This window comes from Eschrichtius robustus, chromosome 2 (genome assembly GCF_028021215.1).
Source record: "Eschrichtius robustus isolate mEscRob2 chromosome 2, mEscRob2.pri, whole genome shotgun sequence".
Taxonomy (NCBI): domain Eukaryota; kingdom Metazoa; phylum Chordata; class Mammalia; order Artiodactyla; family Eschrichtiidae; genus Eschrichtius; species Eschrichtius robustus.
Window position 1 is genome coordinate 25923767 of NC_090825.1, and position 19220 is coordinate 25942986.

The 19220-nt window shown below is 38.4% G+C and overlaps 1 protein-coding gene across 9 annotated transcripts in view; it reads right to left on the reverse strand.

The window, feature by feature from the left end:
• DROSHA (drosha ribonuclease III) overlaps positions 1-19220 on the reverse strand; it is a 120254-nt gene that overhangs the window by 20116 nt on the left and 80918 nt on the right. For all 9 annotated transcript variants that reach the window (XM_068535182.1, XM_068535187.1, XM_068535185.1 and 6 more), the window contains 6 exons: positions 18997-19096; positions 15032-15134; positions 12988-13058; positions 7145-7189; positions 5460-5617; positions 4087-4192 (listed from right to left, as the gene is read on the reverse strand). In XM_068535182.1, the coding sequence (XP_068391283.1) occupies positions 4087-4192; positions 5460-5617; positions 7145-7189; positions 12988-13058; positions 15032-15134; positions 18997-19096 (583 nt within the window). The remainder of the gene's footprint in view (positions 1-4086; positions 4193-5459; positions 5618-7144; positions 7190-12987; positions 13059-15031; positions 15135-18996; positions 19097-19220) is intronic.

Sequence of the window (19220 nt, forward strand, 5' to 3'; positions counted from 1 at the left end):
CCTCAGAGTTTACACTCTGATGAGAGAAGAGAGACGGTAAACAAGTAAAATATATAGTATGTGCTAAGTAGAAAAAGGAAGGAGAAAATGGAGGTAAGCTTCCAGGCTGGGGGAGGGGAGCTAGGGATGAGGAAAAAAGGTTACTATCAAGCAGAGTGAATTAAAGAAAGCCTCACTGGTGATGACATTTGAACACAGGTGTGGGATTTGGCCGCAAGCATGTAAAAGGCCCTGAGGCAAAGGCTTGCTTAGTGTCCTGCAGGACTCTCACAGAGGCTAATGTGAAGTGTCTAGGAGAAAAAGTCTAAGACGGCAGCAGGAAAGCAGGTCATACAGGGTCTTGTAGGTAACAACATTGTCTTTTACCCTTGAGATGAGAAATCTTTACGTTTTGCACAAAGGAAGTTGTAATCCAACTTCTCTTTAAAAACAGTCCCTCTAGATGATGTGCTGAACACAGGCTGAAGGGTGGGGAGGGATGGACCAGTTGGGAGGCTATGGCTGTAACTTAAGGTAAAGATAATTGTGGTCCAGACCAGGGTGATAACAGTGGAGCTGGTGAAAAGTAGTTATGTTTGGGACGAACTTTTAAGGTAAAATCCAACAGGCTATGCTAATGGCTAGGAGGTGTAGGATGAGAGAAAGAGAAGAGTTAAGGATACCTCCAAGGTTTTTAGCCTGAGCTAAGAACAGAACAATCCTTACTGATATGGAGAACACCAAGGTTTGGGGGTGAAAATCAGTTTTGTTTTGGCCATGTTAGGTTTGAGGTGCCTGATAGAAATCCAACCAGAGATCCAGTATATCTAGATATCCAAGTATATCTCTAAATATGGAGATATTTGAGTATGGAGTTAGGGGCAAGTAAGAACTGAAGACATAAAATAGAAAGTAACGTACAGATGTATTCAGACTCATGGAGAGGAAGTCAACAGAAAAGAGAAGAGGTCTGAGGAGGTTGGGGAGGTGAAGAGGAACAACCGAAGTGGACTGACGATGAATGGCTAGTGTGGTCACAAAATATGTGTGGTGAAGACTCCACTGGCCGCAGAAGGTAACTTGGCCTGCATGGGAGCAAGAGCTGATTCAGGAAGGCTGGTGTAGGAAGCCGTAACGCTGTCCAACAGGCCTGAAACCTGAGACAATGTCCCCCGTGGGAGAGTACAAAAATGCCCACAAGAATGGCAAAGACCAGCTTTTCCAATAGTAACACACATCTCATGGGAAATCTGAGCCTGCTGCATTGCCTACTACTTTGTATAAGCACAACCTTAAGATTCCTATCCTTTGCAATTTAGTAAATGCCACCTCTTCTAACCGGGTCTCTCTGTCAATCATATTCCTGTAACACTGTGACAGCTATGCAGGGACTACTGCAGTGGTCCAGGTGACAGAGGTCGGTAGAGAGCATCTGGGTGATGAAGACACAACACTGTCCAGCAGCAATATTGTCAAAACTTGCGAATGGACTAGAATATAGGGAAGGGAAGCAGAGGGAGGAATCAAAGATGACTCCTAGGTTTCTGACCTGCAACACTGGATGGGTCATGTTGCCGTTCAATTACTCAAGGAGTACTGGTAGAGGACCCAGGTGGGGGAAGACTTCAAGTTCAGTCTTGAACATGTGGAGATGATGAGAAGAGAGCTGGCACTGGAGCTCAGAAAAGAAACGGGATTGAAGAAGTCCATTTAAAAGTCTGCCTACAGAGTGAAACTAACGCTATACTTGGAAAAGACTGCCTATAAGAGACTCTAGTAAGAAGAGGAAATGCCTAGGAGTAAGCCTTGTGCATCCTGGAATATTCATCAGCTCTATAGAATAGGATGAGCCTGCAAAGGAGGCTAAGAAAGAGTAGCTCAAGAGGTGAGAGGAAAACCAGGAACGTGCAGCATCATAGAAGCCAATGGGAGACAGTGGCTCAAGAAGGAGGGAGGGAGCAACCACGTCAAAGAGACATTAATGAGAGTTAGTATCTTTTAAATATGTATTTCACTGATGATAGATCATCTTTGTTTTGTCAGCAGATCTCTTGGTCCTACTGATTTCTACAGAAGCTTTCTGTGAATACAGTTCATAAAACCATCATATCAGAATTTTGTTCTTTGTTAACATCTTTCTAAGAAGCTATCCAAAAATTCTTTAATTTTAAGACAGCAAGGCTGATAAACACATTTTGGATAAAATTAGTTACAGCACTGAAGTCATTTTGGAAAGAACACAAAACTGGAGTCTCTAGCATAGTCCTGCTTTTACCTTTATCCAGACTTTGGGCAGGGCTCATGCCTGTCTGAGTTCTGGTTTCATTATCTGTTCAGTGTTGGGGGTCGGGGGTGGGATGTGCCGTGGCCAAGAAGGGAAGCAGTAAACTTGCTGATCCATACATCCCTGAGCCACAAAATCCTGGAGTTCACAATTAATTTGTGGGAATATAGGGGTAAATGTGTGTATTTAAGTCACACATTTTCAACAGTGGCCTCTTTATGGCCATAAGATGAATTACCACTTAAGCCATTTGGTTTAGGTTCGCCATTTCTCAGACCAACCAGATACTCTGACAGCTATGAAGTCTATTCCCTAATGGAAGATACTGAACGAGCATTTATTGATTCCTGAATGTAGAGCAAGACACTAGATACTAGTTTATTTCCGGTAAATGCTCGTATGTTCTTAAGAATTTAATATTAATTCAAGAGGAATTTCTTGTCCATCCAAAAGCAGTTAACTTTAAGTGGTAATCAAACTGCTAATTTTAAACTAAATTTAAAATAATAGTACTCCCGATTTCCCATATAATGGTACATGGGGCATAGTAGGAACATAATATTCACTGAGTAAATGAATTAAAAGACCATATTTTGTTGGGCTTAGAAATTCTGCAGAAAAATTACATCTAAACATAGTCAAATAACCATATTCTCCCTAAATCCAACATTTGTGTCTCCCATAAACTATTTCCAGGGTTCACAGTTGCAGAGATAAGATCCAATTCTATTGAAAGCAAAACATGTATAGAAATTGTAGAGACGCAAAGTATGAAAGACTTATTTGCCTCAAGCATAATGAAGAACGTCGGCACTCACAAAATGTCTTATAGTGAGTATTCTTTTTCTTTGCCCAATAAAATATTTGCTTTTTCAATGCCCAATTCTAGAGGGACTTCTCAAAGGTTATTCCTCGGGCTGGGAGAGATCATCATGACTGGTTTCCAGATATGTTCTGTTCTCCACTCTGGTTTTATTACTGATTGGTTTCACAGAGTAAAAACCATATGCAGCAAATAAAAAAGCTCAGTGAAATTTTATAAAATGAAACAAAGGTGAGAGGAATGGGGACTATTTCACTTTGTTCATAAATCAAGCCTTGTCTCTCTAAGTCCCTTTCAACTCCACGTGGTCCAGCCAAAGTAGGCTTTTGATCTTCCATGCTGTGCCCTTGTTTCAGCAGTCCCAATGTGTGCAATGTCTTGGCATAGAAATTTCTTCCCATTAACTCCCAGTGGCCAAATCCTACTCATCCTTAAAGGCTCAAACATCATCATATCCATGAAGCCTTCTAGAAACTCCACAGCTAAAAGAAATCTTACTTTTCCTAAACAGCACAGTTTCCCTATGCCTCTTTATAATATTTAACATGGTACTACTCCCTGTATTTAGTTACAATTACTCACTTATACTTTTTATAGTGTACATGTATGTGTATACACACACCCCCCACACTATATCTATATACATATGTATATAGATATAGAAAGAGAGAGAGAATTTGTAGTTATTTACTTGTATTTTTAATTTCTCCTCATAGTTTTTAAACTTCTTATGGATAGACTAGGTGTCAACTAATATTTGCTCCCCCCATGAAGCCTAACTCAATGTCTTGCACTGAGCAGGCAGTCACTAAATGGAGTGTGAAATGAGCTCTTATCATATATTGTTTTGCACACAATTTACATAATGAAACAAAACCATATGATATGCTAAAGTCACCAAGAACTAAGTCAATTACATAAATATATATTTGGTTCTTCTAATCTTTGCTCTCTGTTATACAGCAATCGTATTGGAAGAAATGATTTAATACAAACTCACAGTTAAGTGTCCTTCATGATGATCTGGGAAATGAATGAATAAGTACTCCGTGGCTACCAGCTGCATTATGGAGTCACCAAGGAATTCCATCCTCTGATTGTGGCCTCTGGGAAAAAACATCAATGTAAAGAGATCAATAAGCATTTGTGGATTAAAAAAAAAAACACAGAGAATTTTTTTTAAAAGTCATGATGTTAAAAAGCAATGTGTTCATCTTGCTTAAAGCACAAAACTAAATATAATTCCCTAAGGCTCCTCAACTGAGAAGAGATCTGAGTCAATACAGGTTCAGTTTCAAAGGAGAGTAAAGTAAGTACTATTTAAGGATTAAACAACTGCTAAAATAAAGACTAGTAAATAGTGCCTGGCCAAAAGCTGGGGAGTATCAATTGAAAAATAAAGCACAGCTGAATCCTTGAACAGTGAGGGGGTTAGGGGCAGCGACCCCCCCATGCAGTGAAAAATCCAGTTTAACTTTACAGTCGGCCTTCTGTACCCACGGTTCCGCATCTGCAGATTCAGCCAATCAACCAACCGACCCTGTGTAACACTGTAGCACGTACTTATTGAAAAAAATCCACATGTAAGTGGACCCATGCAGTTCAAACCCGTGTGATTCAAGGGTCAACTGTACAGCAGAGACAACAATGTTGCAGAGACAATCTTCATACAGACAAAACAAAGCAAAAAGGCCCAAGAATTTTCTTTGCTAAATCTTTATCTTTTTATTGAAAAATACACTCCATTATTCAAATCTGGACTCTAGGTTAAGGACTAAAAAATCTATAACAAGAATCCTTAATCTTTACAGTGTAAAGAGAGCTGTGAATATCTGATTTGGGGGAAGGAAGCCAAAAATGAATAAAAAACACCATGCAAAGAAACAACGTTTTGGTTATTTTATTAATTATTTCATTAGCTCATGTTCAAATCACTCATCCAGAGCAGGGATTGGAGGACCAAATTCAGCCTATGGCCTGTTTTAGTAAAAAGGGACACAGCCATGTTCATTCATTTACATTTTTCCTGTGGCTGCTTTTGTTACTATGGCAGAGTTGAATTATCATGACAGATACCACATGGCCTATAAAGCCTAAAATATTTAATATTTGTCCCTTCATAGAAGAAGTTTTTACTTCCTTCACACTTCTCTTATACTTTACAAAGAAATAAGATGCATGACAATGAGACCAAAAATACTGGATAAGAGCATATCCTCTGGTCCACACTGGTGTCTGGTTGCTCATCCATCTAACGATGTGACTTCCCTGGAAATATGTTTGAGACCCTAACCTTGGAAGGGCATGCAGCAAACGTTTGGGACTGCCTGTCTAAATGCCCATGTTAGAACTACATAAGTATTTCTAACTTACAGGGTCAGATGGTTAAATCCCACAGTTCTCAATGTGAATGCTCTTGCCAAAAGTCGAACATGGGTAAAAATTACTCCAGTTGCGTCTTCAAATTCAGTAAGTTTCTGTAGAACTGGAGAAGTCTCAATAAGTTGTCGATCAGTATTTGGCTCCTGAAGCTACAAGAAGAAAGAAAGAAATAAAAATCACATGCAGTTTTTAGTTACAAAAGTAATTATCAATTCTAAGATAGTGTTTTGTAAACTTCCTTCCCCCACAGGCAGAAATTTCTGAAATGCCAATAAAACACGAAAGCTTCTTTCTCATCCCTTAGAATGGCAAACAAACCTAATATTTAAAGAAGGCTCAAATAATATTTTCCAATCTTCTATCAGATTTCAAGGCCAAATACTGTACACAGATAATTCAAAATCCCAAGTATTATACTAGCTCTCCAAGGAAGAGGCAAGCTGAAGAACCACTGGTAGAGAGTATGTATATATCTATCTGGTAACTCAGTGGTTCTCAAACTTTAGCGTTCATCAAACCCTTGTAGGACTTGTTAAAAGCAGATAGCCAGGCCCTGCCCCCAGAGCTTCTGATTCAGTATGACTGGAATAAGGACCAAGGATTTGCCTTTCTGATAAGTTCCCAGGTAATGCAGATGCTGCTGGCCTGGGGGCCAGCTTTTGAGAATCTCTGCAATGAGTAACTTGACCTCTGCGTGTCTTCTAGGGACCAACCTATTTTGGCAAATGAACATCATTAAAACTGGATTCAGCATACACTGGAGATTATTATACCACTAGTCAGGTGCTCCACATAACAATGAGCCTTTAACCACTAGCAGAGAGCAAATATGATGAGTTTAAATAAAATGAATATTTTCAGGAACTTTGAGCAAGTTCATACTCATAAAATATTTCTAAAGTACTCTGAATTAATGTCACTTATTACTGTAAAGCCTCTCATGAGAGAGTTCAGCCACTAGTGATGACTTTTATATATACATAATATACATTTACAAAAATATGTACATATGAGTATACATTTACATGTGTATATATATATATATGATGTATATCTCCAAGGTAAAATGGTAATAAAAGCAAAGAACAGTAAGAATTTTTAAACCAACTGGGGAAAAAAGTGTCACCATATGTAGATCTTTTAAATTCCAAGATCTTGAATAAAAAGTCATTATACTGTACTAAAATTTTAATTTACAATATGTTTTATGCATCGAAGTCAAAGCCTTCAACTTCTAAGATCCAAATTAGGTTACGATTTAGCAATGTTAATTTAGTATTTGTTCTACTTTGTAATAAGCCCAGACTTGCTTCCATATTATTTTCCCTATAATAGCAGGCATGTAGATACACTGGAGACAACATATTATGCTTTGACTATCACTGTTTTGGGGAAGAGAGGGGACCAAACCACAGCCACACAAGTAGTTCTTCCTGCCTCGTGAGGGAAGGCGACCCCCAGTGCTTCCCCCACCTCACCCCAGACCACAAAGAGGGCAACACATGGCATCGTTTTAATATTTGTTCCAAAGTTCTCCAGTCTGACACCCCAGCTTAAAGTCATAAAGCCACGGAAGGGAATCAAAGGATAAAAGCAGGAAGGGACAAAAGGCAAACTGAAGCATCATGAATGCCCAGAGTTATAAAGCTTACTGAAGACAGGAAGGTCACACTTACCTGGAGTGGGTGGAGAGGATAATTGAGCCAGACTTCGCGCAAGTCCTGGAAAATGGAGTGATGCCTTTAATGCTTGAGGGAGCCATTTAACACATTCTAGAGTGCTAAATAAAATGCCATTATGTGAAATACTGAACTATTTCAGATGCTGACTCCACTTACTGCAAATTCAATAGTGCTGGCAAACTAATTTTTTTAAAGTGTTTTCACCACTCAAACTGCCTGTAGTGACTCTAATTAGCCTATTAAGCTGGGGAGGAAAAGAGCCCCCCACACCCCCAAGAGTCAAAGACACCTTTTAAAACTAAGTTACCCATTTGCTTAACCTAATACACTGGATTAAGCTGCTGTTTTAATCACATTTTTTAGTTTACCATTCCCCAGAAATGTACATCAGCTGTGCCTTTTGTAATGAAAACTCATCTCAAATGGTCCTTTATTTAGGCACTAATTCATTATCGTTGAGTTGTTTTAAGATGGAGTGGAAAACACCCCATATCTACTTCCTAAACACTTAGATTTGTAAGACCACACTTTTACTGTGGATCATTACAAATGTATACTTGAAATAAGAGAAAAAACAAAAGAATAAATTTTGTGGAAAATCCTAATCCATTGAGTTAAATCCAGAGGCAGTTATAATTAGACCTTCCTCAGGATTAAAGTGTTTTTCCTTCAGTTTTAGACTCTGGGGAGCCTCCGACTGAATCTCCTTTCTGGCCTCGATGATAGGTTTTTGAGATAAATGACAAAACTTTTAAAAGAGGAGTTGTTTTTTTTTTAATTTTTGCAGGGGGGAAGTATAGGAAAATATATTATCACTTGTGATCAGATGATGACAAAGTGAAATAAAATACCTGATATTTTTGTACAACTTGCATCTTAATAAAATACACTTAGGTTTTGTTTTTGGTGTTTTATTTTGCCAATATAAAAAACAAGCTTAAATATCAAACTGTTCTTTTAAAGCTATTTAAAGGACTTCTCTTAACCAATTCAATAACCTTTCCCTTGAATTCTCTGTAGCATAAATTATACTGAATGTCACTCCCTTCCTGCAACTTTCTCATGTTCTCTCAATGCTTTTTCTCCTCCTGCTGTACCTGAAATGGACATTTACCAAACTTCAGCCCCTTGCCTGACCTATTCATTACCTGCTTCTCTGGAGAGCCCCGCCATTCCCACTGCTACCTCTGTTTAAATCACTTGTTCATCTCTGCTGCAGTTCTGACCTCTCACTCAAGATACAAGTCCATAACTCTAAGTGCCTTTATGGGCATCTTTTACCTCATACCTAAATGACCAAATCATACGTTTTTACCTTTCACCTTAAACTAGGGAGTATGGTGTTAGAAAAAGGTGCAGGATGAGGAGACAGGTTGCCTGATTTAATCCTGATTCCCCGTTGGCAAGTTACTTAACCTCCCTGAGACAACCTTTCCTCAAGTGTAAGACCAAGATAATCACAGTACCTACTTCAGACTGTTCTCTGATGCCTCAGTGAGCAATGTACTCAAAGCACTGAACCCAGTGCTGGCACACAGAAAATGCCACTATTAATAATGATGACATCAACAATGACGATAAACAACTATCTCTTCTGACCAACTTCAATCTCCAAAGCTCAAAACTGTCAGGGATTTCTAGATTCATCTTCCTCCTTTCTCCTATGTATTCTTTGCTCAAAAACACTGATTTCTTCTTTGATGTTTGCTGTCACCCATCTTGGTGTTATAGCTTAAAACCTCACAACTAGCCTGTTTCAATGGCATCCATTTCCTTTATTCTACCCTGCACACTGAGATAAGGTTATGTTGCTCCTCGGGGTCAGAGAAAATATCCTGGAAAAGATCTCGACTGGAATCCCAGCTCTGCCTTCTATTAGCCCAAGGACCTTAGGTAAAGCCTCTACCTTCAGTTTGCTCTTCTGGAAAATGTTCATTGACTGTTGGGACATTAGATCATGCAGCATATTTTTATTGAACACCTGTTACATATTAGCTTACTAAGATGAATAAGACACTATCCCTGTCCTCAAAGGAGCCTAGTGGGAAAGAATGAAGGTAAATAAGTATAATTTAATAAACTATGACAAATTCTATAATAGTGATGTATATATACCAAGTGCTAGGAAAATTCTGCCTGGGGTGTCAGATCAAGCTTCAAAGAGGAGGTGACTTTTCAGCTGTATTCTGAAGAACACAGAGTACTGAGGAATTCAGTACATCAGCAGAGGGAGGGAATCAAAAGCAGGGCACCATATATACACAAATAATAGGTCTCAAGGTACACACACACAAAAGGGTAACTCTTAATAGGCAGAGCACAGAGGATTTTAAGGCAGTGAAAACGTATGACACTGTAATGGTGGCTGTATGTCATTGCATATTTGTCTGAACCCACGGAATGTACAACACCAAGAGTGAACCCTCATGTAAACTACGGACTTTGGGTGATTATGATGTGTCAGTGTAGGTGCACTGATTATACCAAATTTACCACTCTGGTCGGGGATGCTGATAGTGGAGGAGGCTGTGCATGTGTGGGGCAGGGAGCATATGGGAAATTTCAGTACCCTCCTCTCAGTTTTGCTGTAAACCTAAAAAAAATTTTTCACACCACTGTAAAGCAAAAAATAAAATAAAATAAACAGTTATTTGTTAGTAAATTATAATAGACTCAAAAAAAAAATTAAAAAAACGTAATTCTTTGAATGGCACAAAGAGGGAGTGAAAAGAAAGGAGACTGAAAAAATAGGTGGGAGTCAGATTATGAGAACTATTAAATGCTATGTTGTATAATGCAGACTTTGGTAGGCAATAAAGAAACCAAAGATTTTAAGCCACAAAGACCATAATCAAATCTGTGCATGAAAAAGAAGACAACACTAAACGCAGCATGAATGATGGACTAGAGCAGCAGGGAAGGACCACAGGTTAATTATCGCAGGTGAGAGATGAGGAGGACAAACGTTAACGCAGCAGTACGGCCAAGAGTGAACCCACTCAGGAGATACGAGGGACCAAACTGACGGGGTTTGCAACTGAAAGGAGATGAGGAGAAAAAAGCTTAAGGACAAAAGAATACCCTAAGGTTTCTGGTTTAGATCATAAAATTAAAGAAGGAGAAATATGTTTGGGGGCTAAGGTATTGAATTCAAATACTAAACCTGTTGAAATTAGGTGTCTGTGGAACACCCAGGTGAAGTTGCCCAGAGGCAATTTGAAAAGACACTTTTTCCAATTTCTGGAGCTCCAGAGAAAGGCCTGGGTCAGAGAAATTGGGACAGATGTGCACAGACAAAAAGGGGTGTGTATGGGGGGGCAGTGGGAGACTAGGAAAGATTACATAGTAATTGCTCCCTATCTTTCTAAGACGGTCATTGGATGGTCAAATGGAAACAGTGGCTCTGAAGGTACTGGGTAAGCCGGGAAGGGTCACACAGACCTGAGAACACAGAATTGGCAAAAGCATCCTGGGGCTGAAAGAGTAAAACGTAGTTCAGGCTGAGAAAGAAAAACAGCCCTTCTGTTAACAGGGCTGATAGGACGACACACATAAAGCCAGCTTCCAAGTTAACGGGAAACAGCATCTCCCTCAAGGTCTTACAGCATCTGTAAAACTCTGAATGACCCCCTCTTTGAGAAACAACTGCTCTCCCACCAGCGCTACCCTCTGACCTGCTCTGCTATGTCTTACCCCCGGAATAAAGATTGCCAGGGGCACTCAATAGCTAAACTGCCCCTCGGCTTCTGACAGCACCCAATCCCAAATTAATCCCCTGCTTCTTCTAATCCGGCCTCAGACATGGCAACCAAACAAGAACTGATCCCTGCTTTCCTGGCCCCTCGGAACCGGTCAGCACCAGCCCAGGCCTCAGAAAGAAGGGCCCCCTCCCTGTTATGAGCATGCCCCCCCGTCCCCTCCCCCAGCCCCATGCATGGAGTCAATAAACCTACAGCTTGTCTCTGGCTGTCTTTGGCTGACTGGACTTTCACAGAACCATTACTCAAGAAAAAGTACGATGGCTCGCCGAAATCTCTCACATACTACAACTAAGAGATGTAAACCGATATGGAGATGTCAGATGAGTTAGACTGTCCAAGTGTGCACACTTGAAAACGCTGAAGTGAGAAGACCATATATTACCAAGCCCTGTTCAATTTCACAAAAAGACACACTAAAGTGACTAAAACAAATTCTGAATGTCAGCCGTCCCATTGGTAAGATAATGTTCAGACTCTGCTTTTTCATTTAGTCATTTATCCATTTCATTCCTTAAACAAATATTTATTAAACTCTGCACATGCCAGCATTGTACTTGGTACTGGAAATAAAAGATAAGCCTGCTAAGTAGACAAGTGGGAGAGAAGCAGTTTAAAGAGAGAAAAGAATCCAAACAAAACTATTGCAATTAAGAATGCCAGGTATAAAGCTGCATATAATTCAGGAAAACAGGAACACAGAGTGGATGGGGGCTGCAGGTAAGATGGGAGGACAGCGACAGGAGTAGGTGGAGGTGGAGGCTAGGTTCAAGGGGTGAGGGGGCACATAGAGGCAAGGCTGGAGGAGCAAACAAAGTAAAGAGGTTGCTGAAACTGCCAACAAAAAATAAAGGCCAGAACAAAGTTATTTTAAGTTTTGGGAAAAAGACTTAAAATACATCTGCTACAGATACAAATCAAGACGCACACTTGTTTATAGGTTGTAGGACAAAATGGGGGACATGGAACACCTGTAGATAATGTTCCCACCAAGAGGAAATTCACACGTATAAAATCACCACCTATCTCTATAAAAACAGGTAAAAGAAGATCAAATCCTCAGATATGAGCATCATCCAGGCCCCATTTTTCAAAACTATTGATTCTTTTTTTTTTTACCTATCCTAAGGAATACAGTAATAACATCTGACAGCCACTTACGTTGAAGGTTTCACAAAGGCTTAAAACCCTGGCTTCCTATGTTCTTTACTGCTCCATGAGGGCTATTTCATTCAATTATAATGACATTTCAATCAGGAATACAGAGTTGCCTCTCCCTTTAAATGTTAAATTGACTTGTTTGGGTACAAAAAGCAGCCAGTATGCTCTATTACATGCAGGATTAAAAAGGGAGCCCTGGCAATATTAATAGCTTAATACTTTAGTAACAACAGAAACTATTTTAGAATCTATCATTTTTTCTTAAACTATAATTTGCTTTAAAAAAAAAAAGTACTTCCATATTCTTTATTCATAGCCCTATCAGAAACTCCCTATGAACTGACTTTCTAAAATAAATATACATTTATCTAGTCTACATAACTTACATAAAAACAAATCATAAACAGAAAAGCCAAAAGGCTATAGCTTCAACTAAGCCTGCATGGGATAGGTACCCAATGATTATAAAATATAAAATCATAATTAATTTCAAGATACTTCAAAATAAAGCAAAGTCCTACCTTATTTCTATTCATATTTAACTTACAAGTGACCATGAGGAAACACGGGGTTTTGGGTAGAAAACAACCTAGTGTAAATGTCCACAGAACTTTCCCATCTGTGACAAAGTTGAATATGCTATTTTTTTTTTTTTTTTTTAAATTTTATTTATTTATTTATTTATTTATTTATTTATTTATTTATTTATGGCTGTGTTGGGTCTTCATTTCTTTTTTTTTTTTTTTTTTTTTTTTTTTTTTGAATATGCTATTTTTGAAGTGCTTGAAATCAACCATCTATGGTAAATTTGGGGTTTTTGTTTCTCCTACACGCTCTTTAAAATACAAAGACTAATTGATATAAAATCTTCTGTAATGATATATAACTGAGAAAAATCAAATGAATCGAGATAAATACCGGATCATTAAAGAGTAAGCGTCCAAATAACTGTTTGGCTTCCTCCAGGCTTCCCTCCAAGTAAACAGCTCCTAGATAAAAGGAAGAGAATGCCAAAAGGAAGGCTGCATTAGTATTCAGAGAAAATTACATATCTCCATAAAAAAGCAAAAAGGCAAGCCAAAACCCACTCACAGAAAAATTCGGCAAGATCAGAAGCAATTGTTTTAAAGGTAGCATTTTCCCTCTTTTAGCTATGCTTTGTGTTATAAGTTAGACTGAAATATGAAATTCAATTTACTAAAACATAAACCTTATTTTGTAAGAAAAAGAGGCCAACTATGAACTATCGTGAAGGATATGGGTATGAACCATTAGTGACTAAGGGAACTATGCACAAATACTTAACTTTATGAAAATGTTATGTTTTATTTTCTATATTTATAGTTTGTATTTCAGACCACAGATAAAATCTGAGTTCAGATCAATTAAGGTTTCTGCAAATAAAAATCAGGATAACCTTTACCTTTAATTAGAAATAATTATTAAAAATTTTTTGAAATAACTAAACACTGTACACATGTTTACCATTCATCATAACCAGTAAGTACGACAGTAACATCTTAACTGGGTATCAAATAGCTGAGGTAGGGTAGTTCTTAAATTCATATTTTTTACATCTGTCTTCAGAAAGGCTCTTTTCCACATAAAATATTCAGATACTTAGTCACCAGGGCTTTTGATGACTAAATACACTTATTATTTATCAATAGTTGTAGTAATAATGATAATAATAACAATAATAATGATGATGATGACAGCATTAGTAGTAGTAGGGGTTTGGGGGGTCACTCATGTCCTAGGCCCTGTGCAAAGCATTTTCACATTCTTATCTTCACCTTCAAGGGCACCTTAGTAAGAGGGTATTAGAAAAGATTTACAGGACTGGGGCCCATAGCAGGTGATTTTGGGGAGGGTTAAAGGAAATGGAACTTTGCTCTGGATTTGATGCAACCAGGATCAGATACTAAGATCGTTACAACTCTGTGAGGTGAGTGATACTATCTCCATGTCATAGGTGGGGAAACTGAGCCTCAAAGAGATTCAATAACTTGGCAAAGACACAGAGCCAATAAATGATACAAAAGGGAACTGAATCATGTGTGCCTGGCTATGGGGCCAACTGTAACATTAACCGTCAAAAGTATTATGTCTACAGAGCACAGTCACTCCACGTGACAAACCCTCTGAAAATAGACATATTTGTGCAAAACAGACATACCTGTGAAAAGACTGTGGATAATTATTAAACATTCTCTTGCTACCATCATCAGCATGGAACTACAATGGGAAGCTTTTATATTCATTTTCAAAGAAAGAGGGCAAAATTGATAAGGAAGTACAAAGCCCTTTGAAAAATGTACTCAATCATTTACCTTAAAAAATCAAGGAACTGTCAATCTACTGAAACGTTTCATTGTAAAGCATACTTGCAATCACCAGCTAATTAACTCTTCATAACTTTCCTGTACAAACAGCTAATTATATTCTAGTTACAGTAAAAAAGAAACTGAGGAAGTAAAGAGCCTGAGTGAGGAAGTAAAGTGTCTGCATCAGTCTTGTTTCAAGTGAATAAACAATAGTTACAGAGACTCAAGCCCTGGGATTTTAAATATGTGGTGTCTTCAAGATGTTTAAATCAGAAAATCCTGTGAATAGTTTAAAATGTGATCAAAAACAGTATTAGGGCCTCACCAGAAACTTATTTATGTACGTGATCCTGAATCAAATCTGGCAAGTAATCCATCCCCATATTAATACACTGCACTTCAGTTCAGTATATACTAAGCATGTACATGACATGGTACAAGGAATTCAAGAAAAGAAAGCATGATTGCTGCTCTGGAGGAACTAACATAACTATAGTATAAGGAGGTGGGTATTATACTGGGGACCTCACATGCTTTGGGAACAAGTAATTTTATCCCAAGTCTCCACATTGAATTTTATGTGCTCTCCAGACATTGCAGACATGCAGGAAACTAGACTATAAGTGAGAAATTACCTATTAATGCTTCAAAACAATTAGCCATGGCATGTCGAAGGTCTGATTCTCTACAAAGGTCAGGTCCATGAGCATAAAGCATAAATCGATCCAGTTCAAGTTTCTACAAAATTCAAAATGACAGAAAGTAAGAAAAAATCGACAAAATCGTATTGTAACTGTAATAACTCAGCATCTCCTAGGGGTATGGTTACAATTTAATTGGTCTTATGTGAAAATTTAGTCACCATTCCCTACGAGTCCTTACATATGGCTTAGCGCTGACAAGCCTCGACTTTTCCCCAAACAAGCTTCTATGAACTCTGATGGTTCAATCTGGTTCAGAACTGATAAGATCTGAGCTGTCCAATTCCAGGTTCAGAACAAGGACTAGCTTAAGCTGGAATAAGCCTCTGTTGCAAGACCATACCCTTGGGTTCACCCAATATGTCTAGGGAGATACAAACCCAACCCAAAGTTAACCTCTAGGATTCCAGAGTTATGTGGTACTGATGGCGTTTGTACCACATGTAAGAGATTTTTATGTGGTAGAGTAAATGGGGACCCTCAGAAGACTTCAAAATGCCTTATATCTCTAAATCTTTTTTTTTTATTTGACAAGGATTTGGGGAGCCATATATCTTTGCACTTATGTCCACTTTTTGAAGTTTCCACATTCATCCTTCTAAAGTCTCAGTGAGATCTAAGCAATGGGTGGGAACTATCTTAAGGGCTCTGGGAATACGGTTTATAATGAATTATATTTTCTTTTTTTATTTGGCCTCAGACAAGTTTAGAGACAAATTTATGGCCCAGTTCTAGAAATTGTGTAGGACTTAATGAATACATCTGTGCACACTAACTTTACTTCTGCCTTCATTTTACTGTCTTACCCATATTTTCTCTTTATTTTGAGTTCAGTACCTACTTATTTCTTATCCTATTGTATTACAATGTACAAATCAAGTCCTTTCATAACTAGACACAGTATCGTTTTTTATAAAACTCCTGAGATTGAATAAATGGAAATCATAATTCATTCCATAAAAGGAGAAAGATACAAACATTGCATAAGCATGCAATAAATCTGTTGCTATTACCATGTAATTCGGTTCAATAAATACTTACTAAGCAATAACATGCCACGTAAATGGAACAAGTCGCAAGTCAATAAACAACCTAGGACAATATGAATCTCATCAGCTCTCAGATAAAAGAGACTCAGATTTTGTGTGTCTTGATATGTATGTTAAAAATATCCGTATCTGTTTACATTGGAAAAAGGGACAATAAAAATGGGACATATATGCTATCAGCATTTTGTATTCCTAGGAATTCACGAGTGTATCATAAACTCAAGTGAGAGTTTTGACTACCTCAAATGCAACAGCAGAAACCACCTCTTTTTAAAAAATTGATCCCCAAGTGCAAGAGTTTATACTAGAATATGTAAATTGCACTTGTTTCACAACTTCACTGGGAAAATCCAATGGTTTGCTATCTCTGGAGCCGTGCTTGAGAGTAGAGTGCAAGCCATATTTTATATTATAAACAACTATTCTGGAATGCTCTGAATCTTCCAACTTCTCATAATCCCTCCTCTATATCTTTATTTTTTCATGAAGGCATTAGTGGAACTTTTAAAAAGGAGACTGGTGTTCCACTATGCATGTGTTAAAATGTTCCTGTCTGGAGCGCTGACCTAGAGCTTTCATTACCTTCTCAGAGTCAGCAGTCCTGCTCCATCAAGTCCCTCCTCCCAAACAGTTAAGAACCACTGGTCTAGACAGAAGAAGGGTAAGACCACCACTGCCTACTGCTGGAGGAGATGGGTGTTGAGTGCTATGGGAATGTGAGGGTTTGGGGTGGAGGAAGATCACACAGAAATCCCTGAAGGGAGAAACTGGCCACCCCTGTCATGACTCATGGCTTTGTACAGCACCCACTGTGTTACGTAACAGCATCCATGTTCATGCTACGGTAATTTCCCACACTTTGTAAATATCCCCTCTACAATTGTTTGAAAAACAATTATGCAATTCTATTATATCTGAAACTGAAAAGAAAACAACGGCGAGGTGGGGGGAGCATGCTGACAATCTACTCATTAAAGGCATTTCCAATGGACACTTACGTGAACTATCAGGAAGCATCCTGACAATTAAATCAACTAAACATTGAAGCAGTTTTACATAGCTTGTGGAATTTCATTCATTGTAAGGCTAAAACCAAGTTAGCATACCTGTTGCCCATAGTTTTTCCTGAAGGCATCACTGTTTATATTCTCAAATGCCACTGAAGCTAGGTCAAAGCCTACCAACATAGCTATGATGAAGATGTTATATATAATAAAGCAATGCACTCTTGCTAACACGAAAACCGTGGGATAAAAGTAACCACATTTTAGATGTAATTAATGCCTTGGCAAGATCAAATTAAGAAGTCAGGGACTTCCCTGGTGGTCCAGTGGTAAAGAATCCGCCTTCCAATGCAGGGGACGTGGGTTCGATCCCTGGTCGGGGAACTAAGATCCCACATGCCGCAGGGCAACTAAGCCCGTGCGCCACAACTACTGAGCTCGCACGCCTCAATGAGAGAGCCCGCGTGCTGCAAACCACAGAGCCCGTGTGCCCTGGAGCCCGCGCGCCACAACTAGGGAGAGAAAACCCGTGCACCACAACAAAGAGCTCGCAGGCTGCAACGAAGACCCCGAGTGCCACAACTAAGACCTGATGCAGCCGAAATAAAATAAATAAATAAAATAAATATTTTCTTTAAAAAGTCAGTCATAAAACTAGAATGGGTTTTATCTAGTCTTTTCTACCAGATTTCAACATTTATATCAAAATGAAGAAAAATAAAACTACTTAAAGCAAAAATCAAGGAAAACTCACAAAAGCTTTTCTAATGGATCTCTACTGTTTGGGAATTTAACAGCCACTGTCCCCCCTACCACTGAATAAACCCACAGGCCTATAAAATGTAATGATTTATAAATGTAATTTATAAGTGGCAGCAGCAATAAAAACAACTAACTCCTACTAGTTTATTCATATGTTTATGTGATTACTATGAACAGGCATTGCACCAAGCACTTTACAAATGGAATCATTAAAACTCAAATGATAATCTCATTTAATTCTCACAACCACCCTGTGTAGTAGATGCTAATGCCATCTCCATTCTATAGATGAGAAAGCAGAGGCTTGGCAAAGAGAATAACAATGTGTCCATGGTCCCCCTGCGGGTATTCTGATGGCCCATGCAAGTGCCCATGTCCTATCCGTTATGATTTATGATAAGACAGTGCAAGAAACTAACACAACATTGTAAAGCAACTATACACCAATAAAAATTAATTAAAAAAAGAGACACTGCACAGAGACAGGAAGATCAAATGAGATAATGTAAGAAACATGCCTACCATGAATCTAAATCAAGAAAAGGTTCTGTTAGTCACTCAGCTAAGTCAACGTGGCTAGCTGAACAGCCTAAAACCTAAATCTTAATTAATAGGATTTGTGATTTGGGGGGAATTCTCAAAGATCTGTAAAGTATCCCCTGTGGATACAAATGGACTGGAGTATTCTATTCAAAGCTATAATTCTGCTTGTTAAAGTAAATTAAAAACAAATGTAATACAGAAATATTACACAAAGGGAAAATACGAAATGTTTCATTTCTTTTACTCTGTTCTCATGTTCCTTTCCCCAAATGTTTAACTCTGTACATGCACATCTGTCAAATTTTTCCTCTTCTCTTAGCAAGTTACCTCACTGTGGAGTTCACTGGCTGCTGGTGAAACTCACTAAGGTAACAGAACTAATAAGGCTGAGTCCTTAAAACCCAAACAAAAAAGTCCTTCCTCATCTATAAAATATTAAACCCTTAATACACCCTAAAGGGTTACTTATTCAAATGCAAAATTATGCATGGACTGAAGAAGAGAATGACTTCACTACAGATGCTTCAGATATTGGACGTACCTTTGCTAGCATGGCAAGGTGCTGGTTCTGAACGATGGCAGTCCGATAGGTTGCTAATCCTCCCTCTTCTAGACTAGGAAACAAATAGTACAAATGGACACTGCCAAAAAAAAAAAAAAGCATAAAAGTAAATATGTATCACAATATTCTGTCCGTGGTTCTGAGTCCAAAAAACAGGCCTGACACATAATATCTGGGCAATACATACCAGCTGAAGTGAACTA